The 22277-nt window shown below is 45.8% G+C and overlaps 2 protein-coding genes across 2 annotated transcripts in view; one reads left to right on the top strand and one right to left on the bottom strand.

Moving 5' to 3' along the window:
* LOC121858693 (RNA-binding motif protein, X-linked-like-3) overlaps window positions 1-22277 on the top strand; it is a 167190-nt gene that overhangs the window by 26092 nt on the left and 118821 nt on the right. The gene's annotated exons all lie outside the window — the stretch shown is intronic.
* Window positions 6167-22277, bottom strand: part of LOC121858570 (putative mediator of RNA polymerase II transcription subunit 26) — an 18608-nt gene continuing 2497 nt past the window's right edge. The window contains exon 2 of the mRNA XM_042355059.1: window positions 6167-7065. Within this exon, the coding sequence (XP_042210993.1) occupies window positions 6167-7065 (899 nt within the window). The remainder of the gene's footprint in view (window positions 7066-22277) is intronic.

Consider the following 22277-nt stretch of genomic DNA (forward strand, 5'->3'; position numbering starts at 1 on the left):
CTCACCTCTCCCTCTCCTCTCACCTCCCCCTCTCATCTCTCCCCTCCCTCTTACCTCCTCTCACCTCTCCTCCCCTTCCTCATCTCTCACTACCTCACCCTCCCTCCTCTCTCACCTCTCCCTCCCCTTGTCTCACCTCCCTCCCTCTCACCTCTCCCTCCATCTCAATTCCTACCCCCCCTCTCATCTCTCCCTCCCTCTTACCTCTCTCACCACTCCCCCTCTCATCTCTCCCTCCCTCTTACCTCTCTCACCTCTCCTCCCCTCTCATCTCTCACTACCTCTCAGCAGCCATATTAAACGCTGAAGTATCTGTCACGAGCATGTCACCTTCTCCTCTTACTCTTACCACCACTTCTTCCTCCTCTTTCTTCTCCCTTCCTCCTCTTTCTTCTCCCTTCCTCCCAGTCTTCTTTCATATTTCTCTTATCTGCCCCTCTTCTTCCTCCTCTTTCTCTTCCTCTTCCCTTCCACCTCTTCGTGTGTGTATGTAGTATGTGTGTGTACGTGTGTGTATGTATGTATGTATGTATGTATGTACAAAGGAACAAGTTAAAACGCTCATAATTGTCATATAATAAATTAATTACGATGACCTCTAGACATGCTATGTTATTTAAGGTCAAGAGGTCAAGGTTGTTGGGATAAGTTAAGTTGGGTTAGGTTAGTTGGGTTAGGTTAAGTTTGCTTAGGTTAGGTTTGGTTAGATTAGGTTAGGTTGAATTTATGTAAATTTAACATATGTACATCATGTTAGCTTAGGTTAACTTCCTTTACGTTGGATTGAGTTAAATTCCCTCCCATTGGCTAAGTTAAAATCCCTCCCGTTAGGTTAAGTTAAATTATTCCTGGTATGCTCGCAGGTCAGGCTAAACAACTCACTCTCTCTGGGTTAAATCTTCCCAAATTGAACTCTGGGTAAGGAACGGGCGAGCAAGGCCACAAAAAGATTGAGAACTCGTTAGATGATGATGATGGAGAGGTCAGCCATCTTGATGCCATTAAAAAGTTAAGAGAGAGAGAGAGAGAGAGAGAGAGAGAGAGAGAGAGAGAGAGAGAGAGAGAGAGAGTAATAGAGAGTGAGAGAGTGGAATGAGTAATAGAGAGGGAAGTGAGAGAGCGAGAGAGAGTAATAGACAGAAAGAGAGTATTAGTAAGAGACCGAGGGAGAATTAGTAAAAGATAGAGGGAAGAGAGAGACAGAAAGACCAGTAGAGAGGGAAGTGAGATAAAGAGTATTAGTGAGAGAGAGAAAGAGAATTAGAGAGAGAAAGAGAGAGAGACAATCGATATTTAATCCTAAATCTTACAAGATGGAGAGGCTTAGTGTGTGTGTGTGTGTGTGTGTGCGCGTGTGTGTGTGTGTGTGTGTGTGTGTGTAATTAAACTTGTCGACGATAGAACACAACACGATCACAGTCCTATTCCATTATCCGTGTAGTATTTTGTGTCCTGGGGGGGCGCTGATCACTTTTACTGATAACTTAACTCTATTTATGATTATTGTAACCATTGAATATAAAAGAGTTAGGTTAGGTTAAGTTAGGTTAGGCTATCTCACGTTTATGGTATATTACGCTAAGTTAGGTTAGGTTATGGCAGCTTAACTTAATCTACCTATATTAAAGTTGAGATTGGCTCTTAACTAACCACCTATTGAATTCCTAAGCGCAATATTCCATTAATAACCCTGAAAAGTTTCCAAATATCGGCCGCTGTGTACGAGAGATTATTTTTTTCCCTCTACCCAAATTCATTATCTCTCATGAGTACGAATTTTCCTCTCGTTGGGAAAACTATAGCGCGCTTAGTCGGCTGCTTCAATTCAGTTAATTTGAGTTGGAATAAAAAACACAAACATTTGGAACAGTTTTCAGCCAGTTGATCGAGGCATGGCGTAGGAATTCTCGTCACGGTGTATTTAAAGAGGATATAGCCCAAATTATTCATGGGAGAAGCCTTCGTTTGACACACTATTGCCCGGGGCCAGCTGGGATGGTGTGTGTGTGTGGTGCGGTAGGGTGTGGTATGGATGGGGTGTAGCGGGTCAGTGTGTTTGTTGGTGGTGGTGGTGGTGTAACAGTGTGAGCAAAGGCCTTCAATAACATGGTTACATATTGATTGTCTGGTGGTGATGGTGGTAGTGGTGGTGGTGGTGGTAGTAGTGATGATGGTAGTGGTAATGATAGCAATGGTGGTGGTGAATTTGATAATGATAGTGATGTCTGGTAGTAGCAATGGTGATAATAGTGGTGGTTTTAGTGGTGGTGTTGGTGGCCGCTTTTGTACACCTTCCAGCATCGTCCACTAAATTATGCAACTTGACGCCCGCGGGTTAGTTAAACTGCCCGGGGAGTTGTGAGCTGTCCTTTGTACCCTGTTATGAAGTTTGGAATACAGGGACACGTGACAACACTTCAGGCACTTAATTTGTGGTGAATATATAATTATTATACCACGCGTGAGAAAAAAAAAATATAGTCGTGATAGGAATTGTAGTGTTGTTTGTCCTGGTGTACGTATTGTATGTCTTGGGAAGAATTGTATGTATGAGTGTTTCAATTATTCACGTACACATTCTTACATACACACATACACACACTACTACTATACTACTTTGCTGTCATTCGGAATCGAGTATGACGATCATCCAGCTATGATACCGTGATAATTATGAGTTATTAAGGATGTCACCTTCGCTGGTGAGTTTTGAGGTGACTAAAGAGGCCGATACGGGACCGGTAGAGTCGTTCATAGATGTTGCACATGTGGAGGGCTAAATCTAGTGCGGGAGGGGTGGCGGCAGCGTCTTGCCGGAGTTGGCGCTTGTCTGCCTCGGTTTGCAGTCGGGGTAACTCGAAAGTATTGACACCTTCTCGTGTGGTGCTCCTCCAAGCGTTACGGTGTGGAGTAATCGTCTCCCAGGTGAGGGGGTCGATTTGGCACTTTTTCAGGTTTGTCTTAAGACTATCCTTATACCTTTTCAGTTGCCCGCCGGCGTTACGTTTACTATTCGTTAGGTGACTGTAAAGTAGCTGCTTTGGCAGTCTACTGTCGTCCATGCGGGTAACATGGCCAGTCCAGCGTAGTTGTTCATGAATAATGGTAGCCTCGATGATCCTACAGTTGGTGTCAGCAAGAATACTGGCATTTGTTCTCTTGTTTTCCCAGCGAACTCGGAGGATGAAATATAGACTACGTTGGTGAAAGTTTTCACACACACACAAGCAATTTATACTCTACTTCTGCTATACAGTATATATTTTTTCACTCAATGCTGCACACACACACACACACACACACACACACACACACACACACACACAGGTAATTCAGTCACCACAGTTTGTTTATGATGGAATGAAGGCTAAATGAGGAACTGGTGTTTATTAAGTCCCTTGATGTTGGTGTTTATAAAAGTCCCTTGATGTTGGTGTTTGTAAAGTCCCTTGATGTTGATGTTTACAGATGTTACTTGTTCAAAACATCAGTATGTAGTCCATCCATCAAGCTCACCTCATTATCGAGGTAGTAGATAATGACGAAAATTACGATGTTATTTACTTAGACTTTAGCAAAGCATTTGACAGAGTACCGCATCACAGGGTTCTGAGAAAAATTAAGGCTCATGGTATCGAGGAGAAAGTTTTAAATTGGATAAAATCATGGCTCACCGATAGAACGCAGAGGGTCAGCGTAGATGGTGTTAAATCTGTGTGGGGCCGTGTAACCAGTGGGGTTCCCCAGGGGTCAGTACTAGGCCCACTCTTGTTCATAATCTACATAAACGATCTAGATACTGGGATCAGCAGTGACATAAGCAAGTTTGCGGATGACACCAAAATAGGGCGGCAGGTTAATTCAGGGCAGGATGCAAATGCATTACAGGAGGATCTAAACAAACTGCAGGGGTGGTCTGAAAAATGGCAAATGAAATTCAACACCAGCAAGTGCAGCGTACTTAATATTGGAAGAACAAATACTGACAATGTATACAGCCTTAACAACATCAACCTAGAGAAGTCGACTTGTGAAAGAGACCTAGGGGTACTTGTAAGCCCGGACCTACGGCCTAGAAAACAGTGCGTTAATGTTCGAAATAAGGCAAACAGAGTATTGGGTTTTATATCTAGAAGTGTAAGTAATAAGAGTGCAGAGGTCTTATTGCAACTACATCTTGCGCTAGTCAGGCCGCACCTCGATTATGCGGTTCAGTTCTAGTGCCCTTATTATAGAATGGATATAAATTCACGAGAGTCGGTGCAGCGAAGAATGACGAAAATGATTCCGGGACTTAGAAACCTTCCATATCAGGATAGGTTAAAGAAACTTAACTTGCATTCTCTAGAAAGACGAAGAGTGCGGGGAGATATGATAGAAGTATTTAAGTGGGTGAAAGGAATCAATAAAGGGGATATAGATAAAGTTCTTATAATAGCCGAGCAGGATAGGACTCGGAGCAACGGATTTAAGTTGGATAAGTTTAGGTTTAGGAGGGAGACAGGAAGAAACTGGTTCACAAATAGGATGGTGGACGAGTGGAACAAGCTTAGCAACTTTGTAGTAAGTGCTGGAACTCTGGAAAGTTTCAAAAGGAGGCTAGATAGATTCATGGGTGAAAGAGAGTGGTCGTAACTCTCGACAGGAGCTGCCATGCACAGGCCAACCGGCCTATTGCAGACTCCTTATTTTCTTATGTTCTTATGTGTGTGTGTGTGTGTGTGTGTGTGTGTGTGTGTGTGTGTGTTGGAGGATCTTACAATGAAGCTTAGCGGTCATCATCATTACCAGTCAGACATTGTGCAGGGTTATTTGGGGAGGTCACGAAGCCACGGGGAGGTCAATAATACCTATGTCAGAGGTCACGAGATGTCAGAGGTCACGGAATTAGAGGGCACGAGGTCAGAGGTCACGGCAGGTAGCCAAATAAGTGTAAGTGAATAGTGAGGGTAAACTGCAGGGTTAGGTTAGATTAGGTTGGGTTAGATTATGTTAGGTTAGGTCAAGTTAGGTTAGGTTAGGTGTACATAACAAGTTAGAACTATGTAATAAACCTTAGGTAAATAGACGAGACGAAATACTTAACACCCGGAGCATCACAGATAGAAAATGCTGCGTTGGCCCCCTCCTCCTTCACACCTTTCCCCTTCACCCCATCCCTCCTCACCTCACTTCCTAACCCCTTCCCACACCCCTCTCCCTCACCCAACCCTACCTCACATCCTCACATCCCTCCCCACCCTCACCCCTCTCCCTCCTCCCTCACCCCCCCTCACAGCTCCAGCAATGTTGCGTGTCTTCATCGCTGTGACCACCGCCAACACGTCGCCACCTTATCATACAGTCACCACAACCTTTCAGCCCCCACCCTCCACCTCCCACCCATCCCCACCCCTCCCCTGCATGACGGCCGGGGGAAACTTCTTTGTCTGTTATCTCAATCAGACTTTAATTAGTTGTAAAGTTTTTTTTTAAACCTAACCTAACCTAACACAATTTGGCATCAATCTCAACTATTTTAACCTAACTATTCAGTCTAACCTAACCTAACCTAACCTAACCTAACCTAACCTAACCTAACCTAACCTTACCTAACATGGTTTGAAGGCCACTAATCAGTAATCTGACTCGGCTGTTACATTAGCTAGTCCCTCTGTGATTAGAGTGTATCCTGAGGTAGCCATGTTTGACAGCTGAGTCAGTTCATCTTGGCGGAGGAGAGGAGAGGAGAGGAGGAGAAGAGGAGGGACGGGAGAGGAGAGGAGGGGGAAGAAGAGATCAGATGGGAGGGATAGGCAGGAGAAAGAAGAGGTGGGTAGAGGAAAGGAAGAGAGGAGTGAAGGGGAAGTAGAGGAGAGAGAATGAGGGGAGAGGTGTAGAAGAGAGAAGAGGGGAGTAGAGGTAAGGGAGAGAGTGAGGATAAGAGGAGAGGGGAGGGGGAGAGGAGGAGGAGGAGAAAGGGGACAGCAAAAGGAGGAAGAGAAGAAATGAGGGGGGACGAGGGAGGAGGAGGAGGAGGTGGGAAGAGGGAGGAGTGGAAAGTAGAGTAGGGAAGAAGTCGGAGGGAGAGTAAGGGAGAAGGGAGGAGAGTAAGGAGGAGGAGGAGGTGCAGGGGAATATAAATGGGCGCGCCCTTCCTCCTCCATTATGGTGAGGTGGACATAATTCAGCCTGTCGGTAGAGGTGACCTGCCCTTCTGCTGAGGTTGCTTGTCGTTCTTGCCTGCTGATGTTGCTTGTCGTTGTTGCCTGCTGATGTTGCTTGTCGTTGTTGCTTGCTGATGTTGCTTGTTGTTGCCTGCTGATGTTGCTTGTTGTTGCCTGCTGATGTTGCTTGTTGCTTGCTGAGGTTGCTTGTCGTTGTTGCCTGCTGATGTTGCTTGTCGTTGTTGCCTGCTGATGTTGCTTGTCGTTGTTGCTTGCTGAGGTTGCTTGTTTGTTGCCTGCTGATGTTGCTTGTTGTTGCTTGCTGAGGTTGCTTGTCGTTGTTGCCTGCTGATGTTGCTTGTCGTTGTTGCCTGCTGATGTTGCTTGTCGTTGTTGCCTGCTGATGTTGCTTGTCGTTGTTGCCTGCTGATGTTGCTTGTCGTTGTTGCCTGCTGATGTTGCTTGTCGTTGTTGCCTGCTGATGTTTGTCGTTGTTGCCTGCTGATGTTGCTTGTTGTTGCCTGCTGATGTTGCTTCTTGTTGTTGCTTTGATGTTGCTTGTGTTGTTTTGCCTGCTGATGTTGCTTGTTGTTGCTTGCTGGTTGCTTGTCATGTTGCCTGCTGAGGTTGCTTGTCGTTGTTGCCTGCTGATGTTGCTTCTTGTTTTTGCTTGCTGATGCCTTGTCGTTGTTGCCTGCTGATGTTGCTTGTCGTTGTTGCCTGCTGATGTTGCTTGTTGTTGCCTGCTGATGTTGCTTGTTGTTGTTGCTTGCTGATGTTGCTTGTCGTTGTTGCCTGCTGATGTTGCTTGTTGCTTGCTGAGGTTGCTTGTCGTTGTTGCCTGCTGAGGTTGCTTGTCGTTGTTGCCTGCTGAGGTTGCTTGTCGTTGTTGCCTGCTGATGTTGCTTGTCGTTGTTGCCTGCTGAGGTTGCTTATCGATGTTGCTTGCTGAGGTTGCTTGTCGTTGTTGCTACTGCACTACCACACCACTACACTACACTTTACCCTACACCACTACACTACACTCACCACTACACTACACTCACACACCCCAACACCACTACACTACACTACACCCAACACCACTACACTACACTATACTTTAACCCAACACCACTACACTACACTACACTTACACACCACTACACCACTTACCCACACTACACTACACTACACTTTACCCTACACCACTACACTACACTATACCTTAACCACACCACACACTACACTGCACTACACCCAACACCACACTACACACTGGCCAAGAACACCCAAGTAAGCCTGAAGAAGCTCAACACTTCATCTTTAAGCTGAACCTGTGTAAATATACTTGTGTTTTGTGTATTGAGTTGATTCTCCGTGTGTGTGTGTGTGTGTGTGTGTGTGTGTGTGTGTGTGTGTGTGTGTTAGTACAATGTTTATATATAGCTGAAGAAATTATTTCCATATCGTTCATTGGGTAGGGAGGTATGAGGTCACGAGAGAGAGAGAGAGGCATAATAGCGACATAAGATAAACTTTGCCCGTGGGAGAAGGTTTTTGGGGTGTTCTGAGTTCTGAATCATGGAGTTGTGTCTGGCTACTCTCTCTCTCCCTCTCTCTCTCTCTCTCCACCCTCTTCTCTCACATTATCTCTCTCCCCAATCCATCATAACAAACGGACTCTGTCACTTCTCCCTCGAGTTATGCCCAGGTCGAGTTACACACACACACACACACACACACTGTGACTTTACTCTGGTCATTACCATCTCTCTCTCTCTCACACCTAAACCACTTGGTTATTATTTCAATAACCCGGCACCTCGTTTGCACCTGTAATCAAGTGTGACTATTATTTTCAATACTCTAATGCTCTCCTCTTCCCTCTCCTCCCCTCTCCCTCCCCTCTCCCTTCCCTCCCCCCCCCTCCCTCCTCCCCCCTCTCTCCTTTTCCCACCCCTTTCTCCCTCCCTCTCTCTCCACACCCCTCTCTCCCTCCTTCTCCTCCCTCCCCTCTCTCCCTTCCCCCCCCTCTCTCCCACCCTCTCTCCCCTCCCTCTCTCTCCACCTCTCTCCCCTCTTCTCCTGTCCTCTATCCTCTTCACCTACCCGTGTCTCCTTACCTCTCCACCTCCTACCCCCCTCTCTTCTCTCTCCCCTATCCCCTCTCCTTCTCCTCCTACCCCTCTCTTGCCCCCTCCTCACCTCTCTCCTCTCCATCTACCTCTCTCTCTTCCCCCTCTCTCCTCCTCCCACTCCCCACCTCTCTAAAAAGACTTCAACTAGACTATCATTTTCCCAATACTCAGTTGTCCGCACGCACAAATTCAACGCTGTTATTTTGTTTTTGAAATCTATTGTTTTGTTAGAGTCCTTGCCGCTTATCCCCCCAAAATAAACAAAATCATGGCTATTTTTGTTGTTGTTGCTCAACCTAAGGCTTTCTCGATCGCCATTAAACATTAAGTAACTATTGTTTTTCGAAAATGACAAAAATTAACCTAACTTAACCTAACCTAACCTTCACATTCTTTCAAAGTAAAAAAAGTATTAATCTCACTGTCTCCCATCCTTCCCCATAATTAAAACACACACACACACACACACACACACACACACACACACACCAAAAAAAAATTCCACCGTCACTATTATTTTACCCATACAAACCTTCCCCCACACCCCACCATCATCACCCAAACCCCCCACACACCCCACCCCTCACCCCAACCCCACACACCCTGGCGCTCCTTTCGAATACACGTAAAACTAGAGCAATACTTTTTCTCGGTTCGTTACCACTCACTCCCGCTTTTGACTCTACTGATAAAAACGTGAGGTAGAATTGACGATATATGTTTGAAATTAGTTCTAGGGGGACACTTAGCTAAATGTATAGTACGTTCAAGTAGGTCATGTGTAACTGTGTTTGTTTTTTTCGCTAGAGGTAAAAATGAATGGGAGGAAGGAGGAAGGAGGAAGGAAGAATAAGAAGAAAGAAGGAGGGGGAGGAAGAAAGACACAAGGAAGAAGAAGAAGGAGGAAGTAGGAAAAGAAAGGAAGAATAAAGAAGGAAAGGAAAATAAGGAAAAGGAAAAAGAAGAAGAAAAGGAAGTAAAAGGAAGAGAAAGGAGCGTCTGTTCGTGTTCTTTTAGGGAATTTGTTCTAAATTTTCTATACCGAACAACGTATAGGAAGAGTCAATGTGGCATCAATGAGGAGAGACAGACAGACATACAGATGAACAGACAGATAGACAGACAGACAGACAGACGGACGAATAGGCAGACAGATAGACATACAGACAGACAGACAGACGGACGAGAGAGAGAGAGATGATCGAGTCAGTGGTGTGGCATTATGAGAGACAGACAGACAGATAGACCGACAGACAGACGAACATATAGACAGACAGACAGACGGACAGATAGGCAGACAGACAGACAGACAGACAGACAAACAAACAAAGACAGACAAACAGACAGACAGACAGACAAGAGTCATGTACGCAGAGCAGGTTAGAATACAAACTTTTCTTTTAGTCAAGCGTGGTTCAAGACACTGCATTCCTCTCCCCCCTCCTCCTCTTCCTCCTCCCTCCTCCTCTTCCTTGCTCTCTCTCTCTCTTCAAACCTTCCTACCTTGTTTATTTATCTTTATTATGCCCCACCACTTTCGTAGGTAGGGGTCAGGGTTTACAAAGTACTTCTTTTGTTTTGCATATACAGTGTATTCGTCCGTGCGTCTGTCTGTCTGTCGGTTGGTCCTTAGTTGAGTGTTCGTGTGTTCTTAGTTTGTATTCGTCTGTGTTTCGTCCTTAAGTGTCCGTCTGTCCGTTTGTTCGTGTGTTCATTGGTCCTTAGTGGGTGTTCGTCCGTGCGTCTGTCCTTACTGAGTTCCATTAAGATAACCACTTAATTACGATGACTTAACTCACCATTATACTCAAGGGGTTAAAGTTAATTACGATGACTTAACTCACATATACTCAAGGGTTGATTAAATTACGATAACAACTCACAAATATCTCAAGGTTAAAGTTAATTACGATGACAACTCACCTATACTCAAGTTAAGTTATATGACAACTCACCATTATACTCAAGGGGTTAAAGTTAATTACGATGACTTAACTCACCATTATACTCAAGGGGTTAAGTTAATTACGATGACTTAACTCACCATTATACTCAAGGGGTTAAAGTTATCGTGCTTAATAATGTATCTTAAGTGAGTTTGATATATGGGAAAATATGACCGTAAGAACCTTTGAGAATCCGATTAGTAGTGTATCTTAAGTGAGTTTGAGAAGAGAGGAGAGGTTACCGTCAGGAGTAGAGAAGTTACCGTCAGGAGTAGAGAGAGGAATGCAGTACAATAGTCAGCATTACTCAGCCATAAGTTACTCCCACATAAACAGGTCGGAGTGGGTAATAACCTTACAGACATGCACTACTAACTCTCCTGTACTGACGGTGCATCCTCTCTCTCTCTCTTACGTAACTCAGTAAAACTTATTACTGTAATGTAGTTCTCTTCCAATGTGTGTGTGTGTGTGTGTGTGTTTCTGTCTCATACTCTCTCTATATATATATCTATCTATCTAGCTATCAATCTAACCACTTACATCTATCTATTCATCTATCAATCAATCTATCCATCCATCTAATATCTCCACTAACCCCCCAGGCGTAGCAGAGACTTAACTGTAGAACTTGGAGACAACTTCATAACCCGGAAATAATTGCATGAGCGTCTGTGTCAAACTTACATCTCTATCTGTCTATCTGTCAGTCGTGAATGATAAGAGTGCCATTTTACTTATTACGTGGCACTATTCTATGAGTAACCTCTTTGGCATTGAGTTCAGGTCAGGTCAAATAGCAAGGGAAAAATAATACTCTGGTTTGTTTAGTGTAGGTACGGCTTACATTAGATTAGGTCAGGTCAGGTCAGGTCAGGTCAGGTCAGGTGAGTGAGTATTTTTCACCCCATCTCAGGTACCATAACTTATTGGTTCTCGAGAGGAGGAGGAGGAGTAGGAGCAGGAGGAGCAGGAGGAGGAGGAGCAGGAGGGAGGTAGGAGCAGGAGGAGGAGGAGCAGGAGGAGGGCAGGAGGCAGGAGGAGGAGGAGATAGAGGAGTTAGGGGAGACGGAGGACGAGAAGGAGGAATAAGGAAGAAAGACACGGAAAGGAGGAGGAAACTGTGTACTGTCAGCTTCAGGGTTGTCTGTGTTTGAGGGTAGTAGGTGTGTGTGTGGGGGGGAGGGGCAGGTGTGTGTGTTTGGGGGCAGGTGTAGGAGGGGGCAGGTGTATGTGTGTGGGGGGGAGAGGAAGGGGGCAAGGTGTGTGTGTTTGGGGAGCAGGTGTAGGAGGGGCAGGTGTGTGTGTGGGGGAGGAAGGGGGAGCAGGTGTGTGTGTGTTTGGAGAGCAGGTGTAGGAGGGGGCAGGTGTATGTGTGTGTGTGGGGGGAGAGGAAGGGGAGCAGGTGTGTGTGTTTGGGGAGGGGAGGGGAGCAGGTGTATGTTTGGGGGAGCAGGTGTAGGAGGGGGCAGGTGTATGTGTGTGGGGGAGAGGAAGGGGAGCAGGTGTGTGTGTGTTTGAGCAGGTGTAGGAGGGGGGACAGGTGTATGTGTGTGTGGGGGAGAGGAGGGAGCAGGTGTAGGAGGGGCAGGTGTGTGTGTGTACCAGGTGTGTGTGTGTGGGGGGGGGGAATCAGGTGTGTGTGTGGGGGAGATCAAGGTGTGTGTGTGGGGGAAGCAGGTGTGTGTGGAGGTGGGAGATGAACGGCAATCAATAGGGTCTTATATACAGTACAACACATTATCTCAAGTCACGCTGAAGAAGTTTATTGCCGCCTCCTCCCGGATCTGAGTTCACTAATGCCTGCCAATTAAGTGGTAAACCCTGTGCTCTAAGTCTCACCTCCTTACCCCTCTCCTCCCCCACTCCCTCCCTCACCCCTCTCCTCACTTCCTCGCTGCTGTGCCCAGATTGTCTTAACTGTTTAACTAAGTCACCTGGAATCTCACTGGCTGTTTAATTTCCTCGCTTCATGTTCCACTTCTATTACAGTCTAGGTACACTCTCACTGTCGACCCGTCCACTTAACACAAGATAAACAATGACTATGTGAACTAAACTTACGAACATCTGTGTATTTGGTCCTGAGAATTAGGCAGTAGTTTTAATGTGTTGTTTTTGTTTTTTGTTTTCGTGTATAAATATTTACTATACATACGAACATTTGGGTTTTTGGATGAAGTTTTGGGATAAATGTTTTCTATGTATGAATATTGTATACATACTAAAATATATGAATATTTTGAGTATCAGGTTAAAAAATAAATACGTACGTATTTTGGGGGGTTAATGTTTTCAGGTAAATGCAATGGCAAAGGTCTCACAATGGCATATTTCAGGAGTACAGTTGGTAACATTTGGTCACACTTATACAGTGAGGTAGTGGTGCGTGGTGGAGGTTTTGAAACAGTTCCCTCTCCCAGCGGTCGTGTGTGACGTGGGCCAACTACACAAACTGTACAGTGTTGTCAAAGTACAGTACTACCACCAACGAGGTCGCTAAACTATTGTTATTGTTTTTTCCTGAAAGCAGACGAAACTAACCTAACCTAACTCAAACCCAACATAAGGCAAAATAAATTGATAAAGGAGTGGAATGGGCGAACCTAATCTTCAGGTAATCCGAGGGAGATGTAATTCAACCAGGTAGACGCTTCAGGTAACAAGTATTATCCCCTTAAATAATGTAACACACACACACACACACACACACACACACACACACACACACACACACACACTTCATCCTTGACTACCGAAGGGTCAAAACGTACCTGGCGCTGCTATGGCAGCAGCCACGTCAACTTTTATGTTGGCCTTTACCAACTCCCTCCCCTGAACCCCTCCTCCCCACCGGAATATCAACAAGTTCTCGCCAGAAGTTATTATTTCATTTAGGAAAGGAATGGAACCAGTGTTGAATAGTGGTGAACAGTGCTTAAGTCAGTGAAAAACAACTCGGCAGTGACAGCTGAGTCTTACCCAAGCTAACAGTGAGGTCCCAGGTACCCAGTGATAACTGCCCCTGGGACTCCACAACACCAGCTATGTGTTAATCCGTCCTAGGGAGGCCTGGGACCACACCTCACCCACTTGAGTGAGTGAAGTCCTGTGACACCAGACCACGAGGTGTCCCCATGATGCTACGACACCACGCAGTGAATGAGTTGCTACGGCATCATGTGAGTTACCTCAGAACACCATCTGTGAGGGAATTACTACACCACGTGATGCCCCTCAGAACACCATCTGTGAGGGAATTACTACACCACGTGATGCCCCTCAGAACACCATCCGTGAGGGGATTACTACACCACGTGATGCCCCTCATAACACCATCTGTGAGGGAATTACTACACCACGTGATGCCCCTCATAACACCATCCGTGAGGGGATTACTACACCACGTGATGCCCCTCATAACACCATCTGTGAGGGAATTACTACACTACGTGATGCCCCTCATAACACCATCCGTGAGGGGATTACTACACCACGTGAGGTCCCTCATAACACCATCTGTGAGGGAGTTACTACACTACGTGTCTGCTGTTCAATACTTCAGCGCACATGATCTACGTGACCTCCACTGTAAACATTAATCTATATGTTCACTGTATGTTCCTTTACCTTTCTCTAATGAAGGCTTTTGTTAAACCACCAATGTATGTAATAAGTCATTTATGTCCAATGTATATTTTCAGCCTTCGGGCTGCAGAACTTTTTCAGAACTTTTTAAAAAAACCGTTAATTATTATTATTATTATTTATTATTAACACACATACATACATACATACATACATACATACATACATACATACGTACACACACATACACACACCCACATACACATCTCTTTTTCTAGCCAGGTAAGGTGAGTTATCTTCCCTAAACAACTCTGGGTAAAGTTTTCTTCCCACACTTGTTTGTTCCTACACGACGGGGGTCAGAGAAAGTTGGGACATGTAATGCTCCCCTCCCCCTCTCCCTCCCCTCCCCCTCCTCCCCCTCCCCCCAAAAAAAAAAAAATATCTTTACGGTTGGAAGTTCAGTGAATTTCTAAATGAACACTGCCACTCCTGTTTGTCTCGGTAGGGTTGTCAAAATTCTTCGTTCTTTCGTTCGTTCGTTGTGTTATTATTGTCTCCCTCCTGTCCCCTCCTCTCCTCTCTCCTCCCCTTATGAAAAAAAAATAGGAACCCCTGCTTATTTCACCTGTTGATTAGATACCTTGTAGTTAGGTTAGGTTTGGCTTGGTTAGGTTTGGGTAGGTTAGGTTAGGTTTGGGTAGGTTAGGTTAGGTTAGGTTCGAGATTTCAAGAGATCCATACTGAGTAAATTGTGTGGTTCAGTGACCTTTGTATTAGAACAGGAGCCTGGCACTCTTAAGGGGGAAATTCACACTAAATATGAACACCCTGACGATAATGGTTCTTCCTGGAGAGCGCTGACACACACACACACACACACACACACACATACACACACACACACATATACACACACACACACACACACACATACACACACAAATGGATGGAGACGACTTTGTTATCTCTTGTGAACGATATATATGTGTGTGTGTGTGTGTGTGTGTGTGTGTGTGTGAGTCACCGCCGTGAAGACCCGTGCCTGGTGGAGGGAAGAAGGGTGGGGTGTGCCGCGCCAGGAGACACCACCGCCGCTGCCGCCACCTACCTGAAGGAGAAGTACCGTGAACCACACACACACACACACCACGCCCTACACTTTCACCCCCCACACGCCAGCCACTCATCACGGTGACGCACCTGATGCCGAGGATGATGGTGATGATGGTGATTGATGATAGTGTTGATGATAATTGATGATAGTGTTGGTGATAATGATACTATTAGTGATGATGGTGATTGATGATAGTGTTGATGATAATTGATGATAGTGTTGGTGATAATGATACTATTAGTGATGATGGTGAATGATGATAGTGTTGGTGATAATTGATGATAGTGTTGGTGATAATGATACTATTAGTGATGATGGTGAATGATGATAGTGTTGGTGATAATTGATGATAGTGTTGGTGATAATGATACTATTAGTGATGATGGTGAATGATGACAGTGTTGGTGATAATTGATGATAGTGTTGGTATTAATGCTATAGTGATGATGGTGAATGATGGTGAAAAGAGTTGGACAGGCTTTTTCGTACGGTATAAGACCCTGGTGATAAAAGACCGTCTTCTGGTGGCGATCTTAAGCATTGAGACTTTGAGGAATCTTTAGCACAAAACCTCAGATCATCCACCAAATGATCCCTCAAATGTTGGTGGATGAGGGCCAGAATACCTCTAATGTGAAATGTCAACCTCAGGCAGCCATAATTTCAACCTCTTGGAGTCTGGGATATTGTTATCTCGTCCTTGTTACCTGAGGAACATCTTGAGAGGGTGAGGGTCATCTTGGAGGCTGTCCCGAAACGTGGGACTAAGACGTGCAGCCCCTGATTAAGACGTGCAGCCCCTGATTAAGACGTGCAGCCCCTGATTAAGACTTGCAGCCCTGAAACTTATAACAGTAAGACGTGCAGCCGTTGATTAAGACGTGCAGCCGCTGATTAAGACGTGCAGCCCCTGATTAAGACGTGCAGCCCCTGATTAAGACTTGCAGCCCCTGAAACTTATAACAGTAAGACGTGCAGCCCTGATTAAGACTTGCAGCTCCTGAAACTTGTGAGAAAAGACGCCCTCTGAAACTCCTCTTGGAATGAAGTAATGGAGGCGACGTGAGCGACCCTCCTCCACCACCACCACCGCCGCCAAGGACCTTATAGCCAGCAGAACACCCACCTACTGCCTCCTGCCCGGCCCTCCCTTGCTGTCTTGAAGGGAACAACACCTGGGGTCTTCCTGCACCACATGTGTCCTCAGTGGGAACAATAAAACGGTCATATGTGTCTGTTTGTTTTATGTGTATGTGTCTGTGTGTGTGTCCGTGCTCTACAGGGAGAACTATGTCGACTTGGTATGTTTATATTGGGCGTGTATGTTTCCCCCTGTGTGTGTATCAATGTCAAGTTCCAATATGGTGCTCTGACTGTGGGACAATATGACCCCTTGTGAAGATGGTTAGTTTCAAAAGGTTGATGGGTGAATTTTGTTATTGATGTCTTTTCAGCCTTATTGACTCGACTCTCATTAAGATTATGTTGTTTAAAACTTTCATAGCCAAATTTCCCTCATGATTAAAACTTTCATAGCCAAATTTCCCTCATGATTAAAACTTTCATCATAAATTTCAACATGTTAAAAACTTTGATAGCCAAATTTCCCTCATGATTAAAACTTTCATAGCCAAATTTCAATATGTTAAAACTTTCATCGCCAAATTTCAACATGTTAAAACTTTCATCGCCAAATTTCCTCATGTTTAAAACTTTCTTAACTAAATCTTCACCATGTTAAAACTTTCATAGCCAAATTTCAGCACGTTAAAAGCTTTCTTGGGCAAGTTTACACGTTAAGGTATAATGAGTTCTACGTACAGAAATTACTTGAGAAGATGAAAGTTTGTCAGATTCAAAAGTGTGTTGATGGGAGAACGCAAGACACAAGTGGCAGGTTATGAGTGGCAGGTTGTGAGTGGCAGGTTGTGAGTGGCAGGTTTGTGAGTGGCAGATTGTGAGTGGCAGATTATCTTATTCCACCTTAGGGTAAAGTGAACACTCCAGACACTCACATCTCTCCACATTCCTGTCATGATGAGATGGAGGGCGTGGGTAGGTAGGGAGGGAGGGAGGGAAGGGTAGGTTGGGAAGGAGGGACGGGGGAGGAGAGAGGGAGAGGAGTGAGGGAGGGATGGGGGGAGGGGGGGAGGGTGAGGGGAGGGATAGGGGGAGGGGGAGAGGAGTGAGGGAGGGGGAGGAGGGTGGGGAAGGAGGAGGGGGGAGAAAGAGGAGGGAGGGTCACGTGCCTACATTTTCCCTCCTGCCACTCACTTATTAACTTTCATAGTTGTTATGTTTACTCCTTTATCAAGTATTCTCCTCCCTCTCCTTCTCTCACTACATCCTCCTCCCTCTCCTTCTCTCACTACATCCTCCTCCCTCTCCACTTCTCTCCTACATCCTCTCCCTCTCACTTCTCTCACACTCATCCTCCTCCCTCTCACTTCTCTCACTACATCCTCCTCCCTCTCCTTCTCTCCTACATCCTCCTCCTCTACTTCTCTCACTGCATCTCCTCCCTCTCACTTCTCTCACTACATCCTCCTCCCTCACTTCTCTCCTACATCCTCCTCCTCTCCTTCTCTCACTACATCCTCCTCCCTCTCCACTTCTCTAACTACATCCTCCTCCCTCTCACTTCTCTCACCATCCTCCTCCCTCTCACTTCTCTCACTACATCCTCCCTCTCCTTCTCTCCACTACATCCTCCTCCCCTCTCACTTCTCTCACTACATCCTCCTCCCTCTCACTTCCTCCACACATTTTCCACCTCTCTCTCACACTCTCTGTTACTACATTCCCCTCTCACACACACACACTCATGGATTATCGTAATTTTCCGCCACACACACACACACACACACACACACACACACACACAGAGCTGGAGGGGCCAAACATGCATACACCGTGCCTTGAGACTCTTAGGACCATTAGTATGCGTTTTCTTCAGTGCATTTTGAGGAGACGATAAAAACATAGTGCAGCCCCTCGTGTCTTTATGGCGTAATAATGATATGCACGAGGAACTACTGCTACCACCACCGGCTTAACGTGGCCACTGTAGGAGAGTGATGGGTGGTGAGGGGAGAGAGGTGGAGGAGTGGCAGGTGGTGGGGGTTGTGTGTTGTAGGGGTGAGGGAGGGAGAGAGGAGGGTGATGTAGGAAGTGGGAGGAATGTGTGTGTGTGTGTGTGTGTGTGTGTGTGTTAGAGTGCTGTAAAGTGTCCCTTGTGTGTGTGTGTGTGTGTGTGAGTGTGTGTGTGCTGTATGTGTGTGTGTGTGTGTGTGTGTGTGTGTGTGTGTGTGTGTGTGTGTTAGAGTGCTGTAAAGTGTCCTTTGTGTGTGTGTGTGTGTGTGAGTGTGTGTGTGCGTGTGTGTGTGTTAGAGTGCTGTAAAGTGTCCCTTGTGTGTGTGTGTGTGTGTGTGTTGGAGTGCTGTAAAAGTGTCCCTTGTGTGTGTGTGTGTGGTGTGTATGAGTGTGTGTGTGTGTGTGTTGAGTGCTGTAAAAGTGTCCCTTGTGTGTGTGTGTGTGTGTGTGTGTGTGTGTTAGAGTGCTGTAAAAGTGTCCCTTGTGTGTGTGTGTGTGTGTGTGGTGTGTGTGTACTGTATGTGTGTGTGTGTGTGTGTGTGTGTGTGTGTGTGTGTGTGTGTGTTAGGTGCTGTAAAAGTGTCCCTTGTGTGTGTGTGTGTGTGTGGGTGTGTGTGTGCGTGTGTGTGTGTTAGAGTGCTGTAAAGTGTCCCTTGTGTGTGTGTGTGTGTGTGTGTTAGAGTGCTGTAAAAGTGTCCCTTGTGTGTGTGTGTGTGTGTGAGTGTGTATGAGTGTGTGTGTGTGTGTGTTAGAGTGCTGTAAAGTGTCCCTTGTGTGTGTGTGTGTGTGTGTGTGTGTGTGTTAGAGTGCTGTAAAAGTGTCCCTTGTGTGTGTGTGTGTGTGTGAGTGTGTGTATGAGTGTGTGTGTGTGTGTGTTGGAGTGCTGTAAAGTGTCCTGTGTGTGTGTGTGTGTTGGGTAAAGTGTCCTATGTGTGTGTGTGTGTGTGTGTGTGTGTGTGTTAGAGTGCTGTAAAGTGTCCCTTGTGTGTGTGTGTGTGTGTGTGAGTGTGTATGAGGTGTGTGTGTGTGTGTGTTAGAGTGCTGTAAAAGTGTCCCTTGTGTGTGTGTGTGTCTCGTCTCAGTTTATTTTGTGGCATTTTACGGGTTGGAAGATCCCCCCCTCCCCCCTCCCCCCTTAAGGTAGGTTGATGCATGAATTATGTTCTTTTGTCTGTCTGTGGCTGTTGTCTTTGTCTGTGTGCACCTATTTCATTTGTTTGTGTTCGTCTGTCTTTGTTTGTCTTTTACTCTGTTTTTTTGTATGTTTTGTGTGTTTGTTTATTTGTTTGTATGTTATTCTTTGTTTGGAAATCTGTCTGTCTGTCTGTGTCTTTTATTTGCCCTCATAGAAATTAACTCCTCGATCATCAGGTGAAACTCAGGAACACCGGTTCGAATCTTCTACTGTCATTGTTCGCTTAAAACACAGGTTAATGTACACACACTACGTACACCCCGATTAACGAACAGCCATTTAACGTACAGGTTACCGGGACACTGTATACCCAGGTAGAGTTGGATAATTAATTAGAGTTTACCTTCTTGGTTTACCTGAGTTATAACCACAGGTATACTAAGGAGTGAGGGGTGAAGGAGGTGAGGGTAGGGATAGTGAGGGTAGAGGATAGTGAGGGAGGTGAGGGGGTGAGTGGGGGTAGAGGATAGTGAGGTGAGGGAGGATAGTGGGGGGTGGTGGGGGTAGAGGATGGTGGGGGTGGGGGTAGAGGATAGTGAGGGGGAGGGTGGGAGGTGAGGGTGAGGGGTAGAGGATAGTGAGGGGGTGAGGGGTAGAGGATAGTAAGGGGTGAGGGGTGGGGATGTGGGGGTGAGCGGTAGAGATAGTGAGGGGGACTGTATACATATGTGGATATTTCTCTACTTATTTTCATTTTGTTTTCTCTCTCAGTCTCTCATCCTCTCATTATCTCTCTTCCTCTCCTTCTTATACTGGTGTTTTTGAGATCTCTTCCTCCTCCTTCGTGTGTGTGTCTCTATGTGTTATACCTTACATACATCTCGTCATGTCTCAAAGGGCCTGACTGAATGGGAACCTGTGGGGATTTTATTTATTTATTTATTTATTTTATTTTTTTTTTTTTATTTTTTATTTTTTTTTAGTTGCTCAGTTTTTCTTCTCATATAAATTATAAATACTAGTATACATATGTGGTGAATACAGGTGTGTAGATGACTGGGAGGTGCTACAGGTGTGGAGGTGACTGTTGTAAGTGCTGCAGGTGTGGGGGTGACATTGTTGTAGAGGTGCAGCAGGTGTGGGGTGACAGTGTTGTAAGAGGTGCAGCAGGTGTGGAGGTGACTGTTGTAGAGGTGCAGCAGGTGTGGGGGTGACAGTGTTGGAGGTGCAGCAGGTGTGGAGGTGACATTGTTGTAGAGGTGCAGCAGGTGTGGGGGTGACAGTGTTGTAAGAGGTGCAGCAGGTGTGGGGTGACAGTGTTGTAAGAGGTGCAGCAGGTGTGGAGGTGACTGTTGTAAGAGGTGCAGCAGGTGTGGGGGTGACAGTGTTGTAAGAGGTGCAGCAGGTGTGGAGGTGACAGTGTTGTAAGAGGTGCAGCAGGTGTGGAGGTGACAGTGTTGTAAAGCCTCTTCGTCATGAAAAGGTTTTGTAATCATGAATAAAGGGGAGAAGATGAAGCTGTCATGGGCGGTGCATGACAGTCTCTGTGGCCGTGTTGACGGCCTCTCACTTATGTGCACATCCAACACACACACACGCATGTACACACGCCTGGACGCACATGATCACGAGCGTGTGAACCCAATGACACACTCACACGGACACACATGCATGTACTTTACACGCATCACGTACATGTGTGTGTCTCCTTCACATACATACACTCTCACATTTATCCTACTACTACTACTACTTTTTTTTATTCCCCAGGCCGCCATCCTCCCCTTATAGCCATACCTTCGCCGCCATTTTATTACCTTAAAATTAAATATCCTAATACATAAGTAGCTATCCTAGCTGTGTTGAGTTAGTTGAGCCGCAGATCAATGCGGCATTCAGTGACTGTAGCCTCATAGTTAATATCTGCAGCTGTTGTCGGCTTTGGGGCCAATGCTCTCGTTCCCCTGAGGCAGAGCAAAACAGACCTAAGGAGAGAGAAGGATAGTCGACATCTCATCCAGGCTGTAACATAACTTCTGGGCTGCTGCTTCTGTTCGGACAGCACCTCCGCGAGTCTGGCGTAGAAGCATCTTGCACTTGGTTCCATCCCACCAGAGGTTGTGAACACCAGAGGAGTGAAGCTGCCTTGATCAACGTTCTGAATTCTCTCCCCGTATTCCCTTATCTTGTCGTTCTCGTTCCTCCTGTGTGCAGCATCTAGAGCTAAGTTACGGTGACATGTGGCCATGGGATAAAAAATCCTGATGTCGAAGAAGGCTCGCTGTCCCCCTGTCCCCGCGTCCAGAATCCTCGAGCACTGACGTCAACACGGGCTTCGTTGGATGTGTTTGAAGTCCTATATTAGAAATTCTCACCGTCCAATGGAAGGAGGGTCGGTTCTACCCTGACATCACGACAGATTTCCTTCAACATATTTGCTGTGAGATCCCTTACTTCGTCATGCCTCATGCATATGAAGCCCCCTTTCTTGCACAGCATGGCGTGATCGACGTCATAGGAAGAGACACACACGCATTGGGAGGGCAAACCTTCTACTGGCCTACCGTACCTACTACTGCTACTACTATTACTACTACTACTACTATAGCCAGGTGTAATTATAAATATTCAAAATAATATTTTGACCCAGCACGAGTTTTCGCCATTCAGTACAGGTGCAATTTTTTTTAAGCAACATCGAAGGACATAAAAATAATGTTTTTATCATTATATCTCCCACACACGCACACTCATTTCCATATATATTATCAGTAGGAGTAATGTCTGGCGAGGAGAGAGGGGGGGTTCCTGGTTAAAGTAAAAGTTTGGTTGGGTTAAGTTAGATTAGGTTACTTTCATTCGAGCTTTGAGTATACACACTTCTCTTGCTACTTGAAAGGACACACACACACACACACACACACACACACACACACACACACACACACACACACTCTCTCTCTCTCTCTCTCTCTCTCTCTCTCTCCTTGCTAGATTATCTACCTTCCTCTCTTGTGAGGTACTCGTTACTCCTTCTCCTCCTGCTCTCTGTTTCTGTCTCTTTTGTTCTTACTTAACCCCTGTCTCTCTCCCGTCTATCTTTTTCTCTATAATTGTCTCATTCTCTCTCCT

The sequence above is a fragment of the Homarus americanus genome, unplaced genomic scaffold, assembly GCF_018991925.1.
Source record: "Homarus americanus isolate GMGI-L3 unplaced genomic scaffold, GMGI_Hamer_2.0 scaffold74, whole genome shotgun sequence".
In the NCBI taxonomy this organism is placed as follows: Eukaryota; Metazoa; Arthropoda; class Malacostraca; order Decapoda; family Nephropidae; genus Homarus; species Homarus americanus.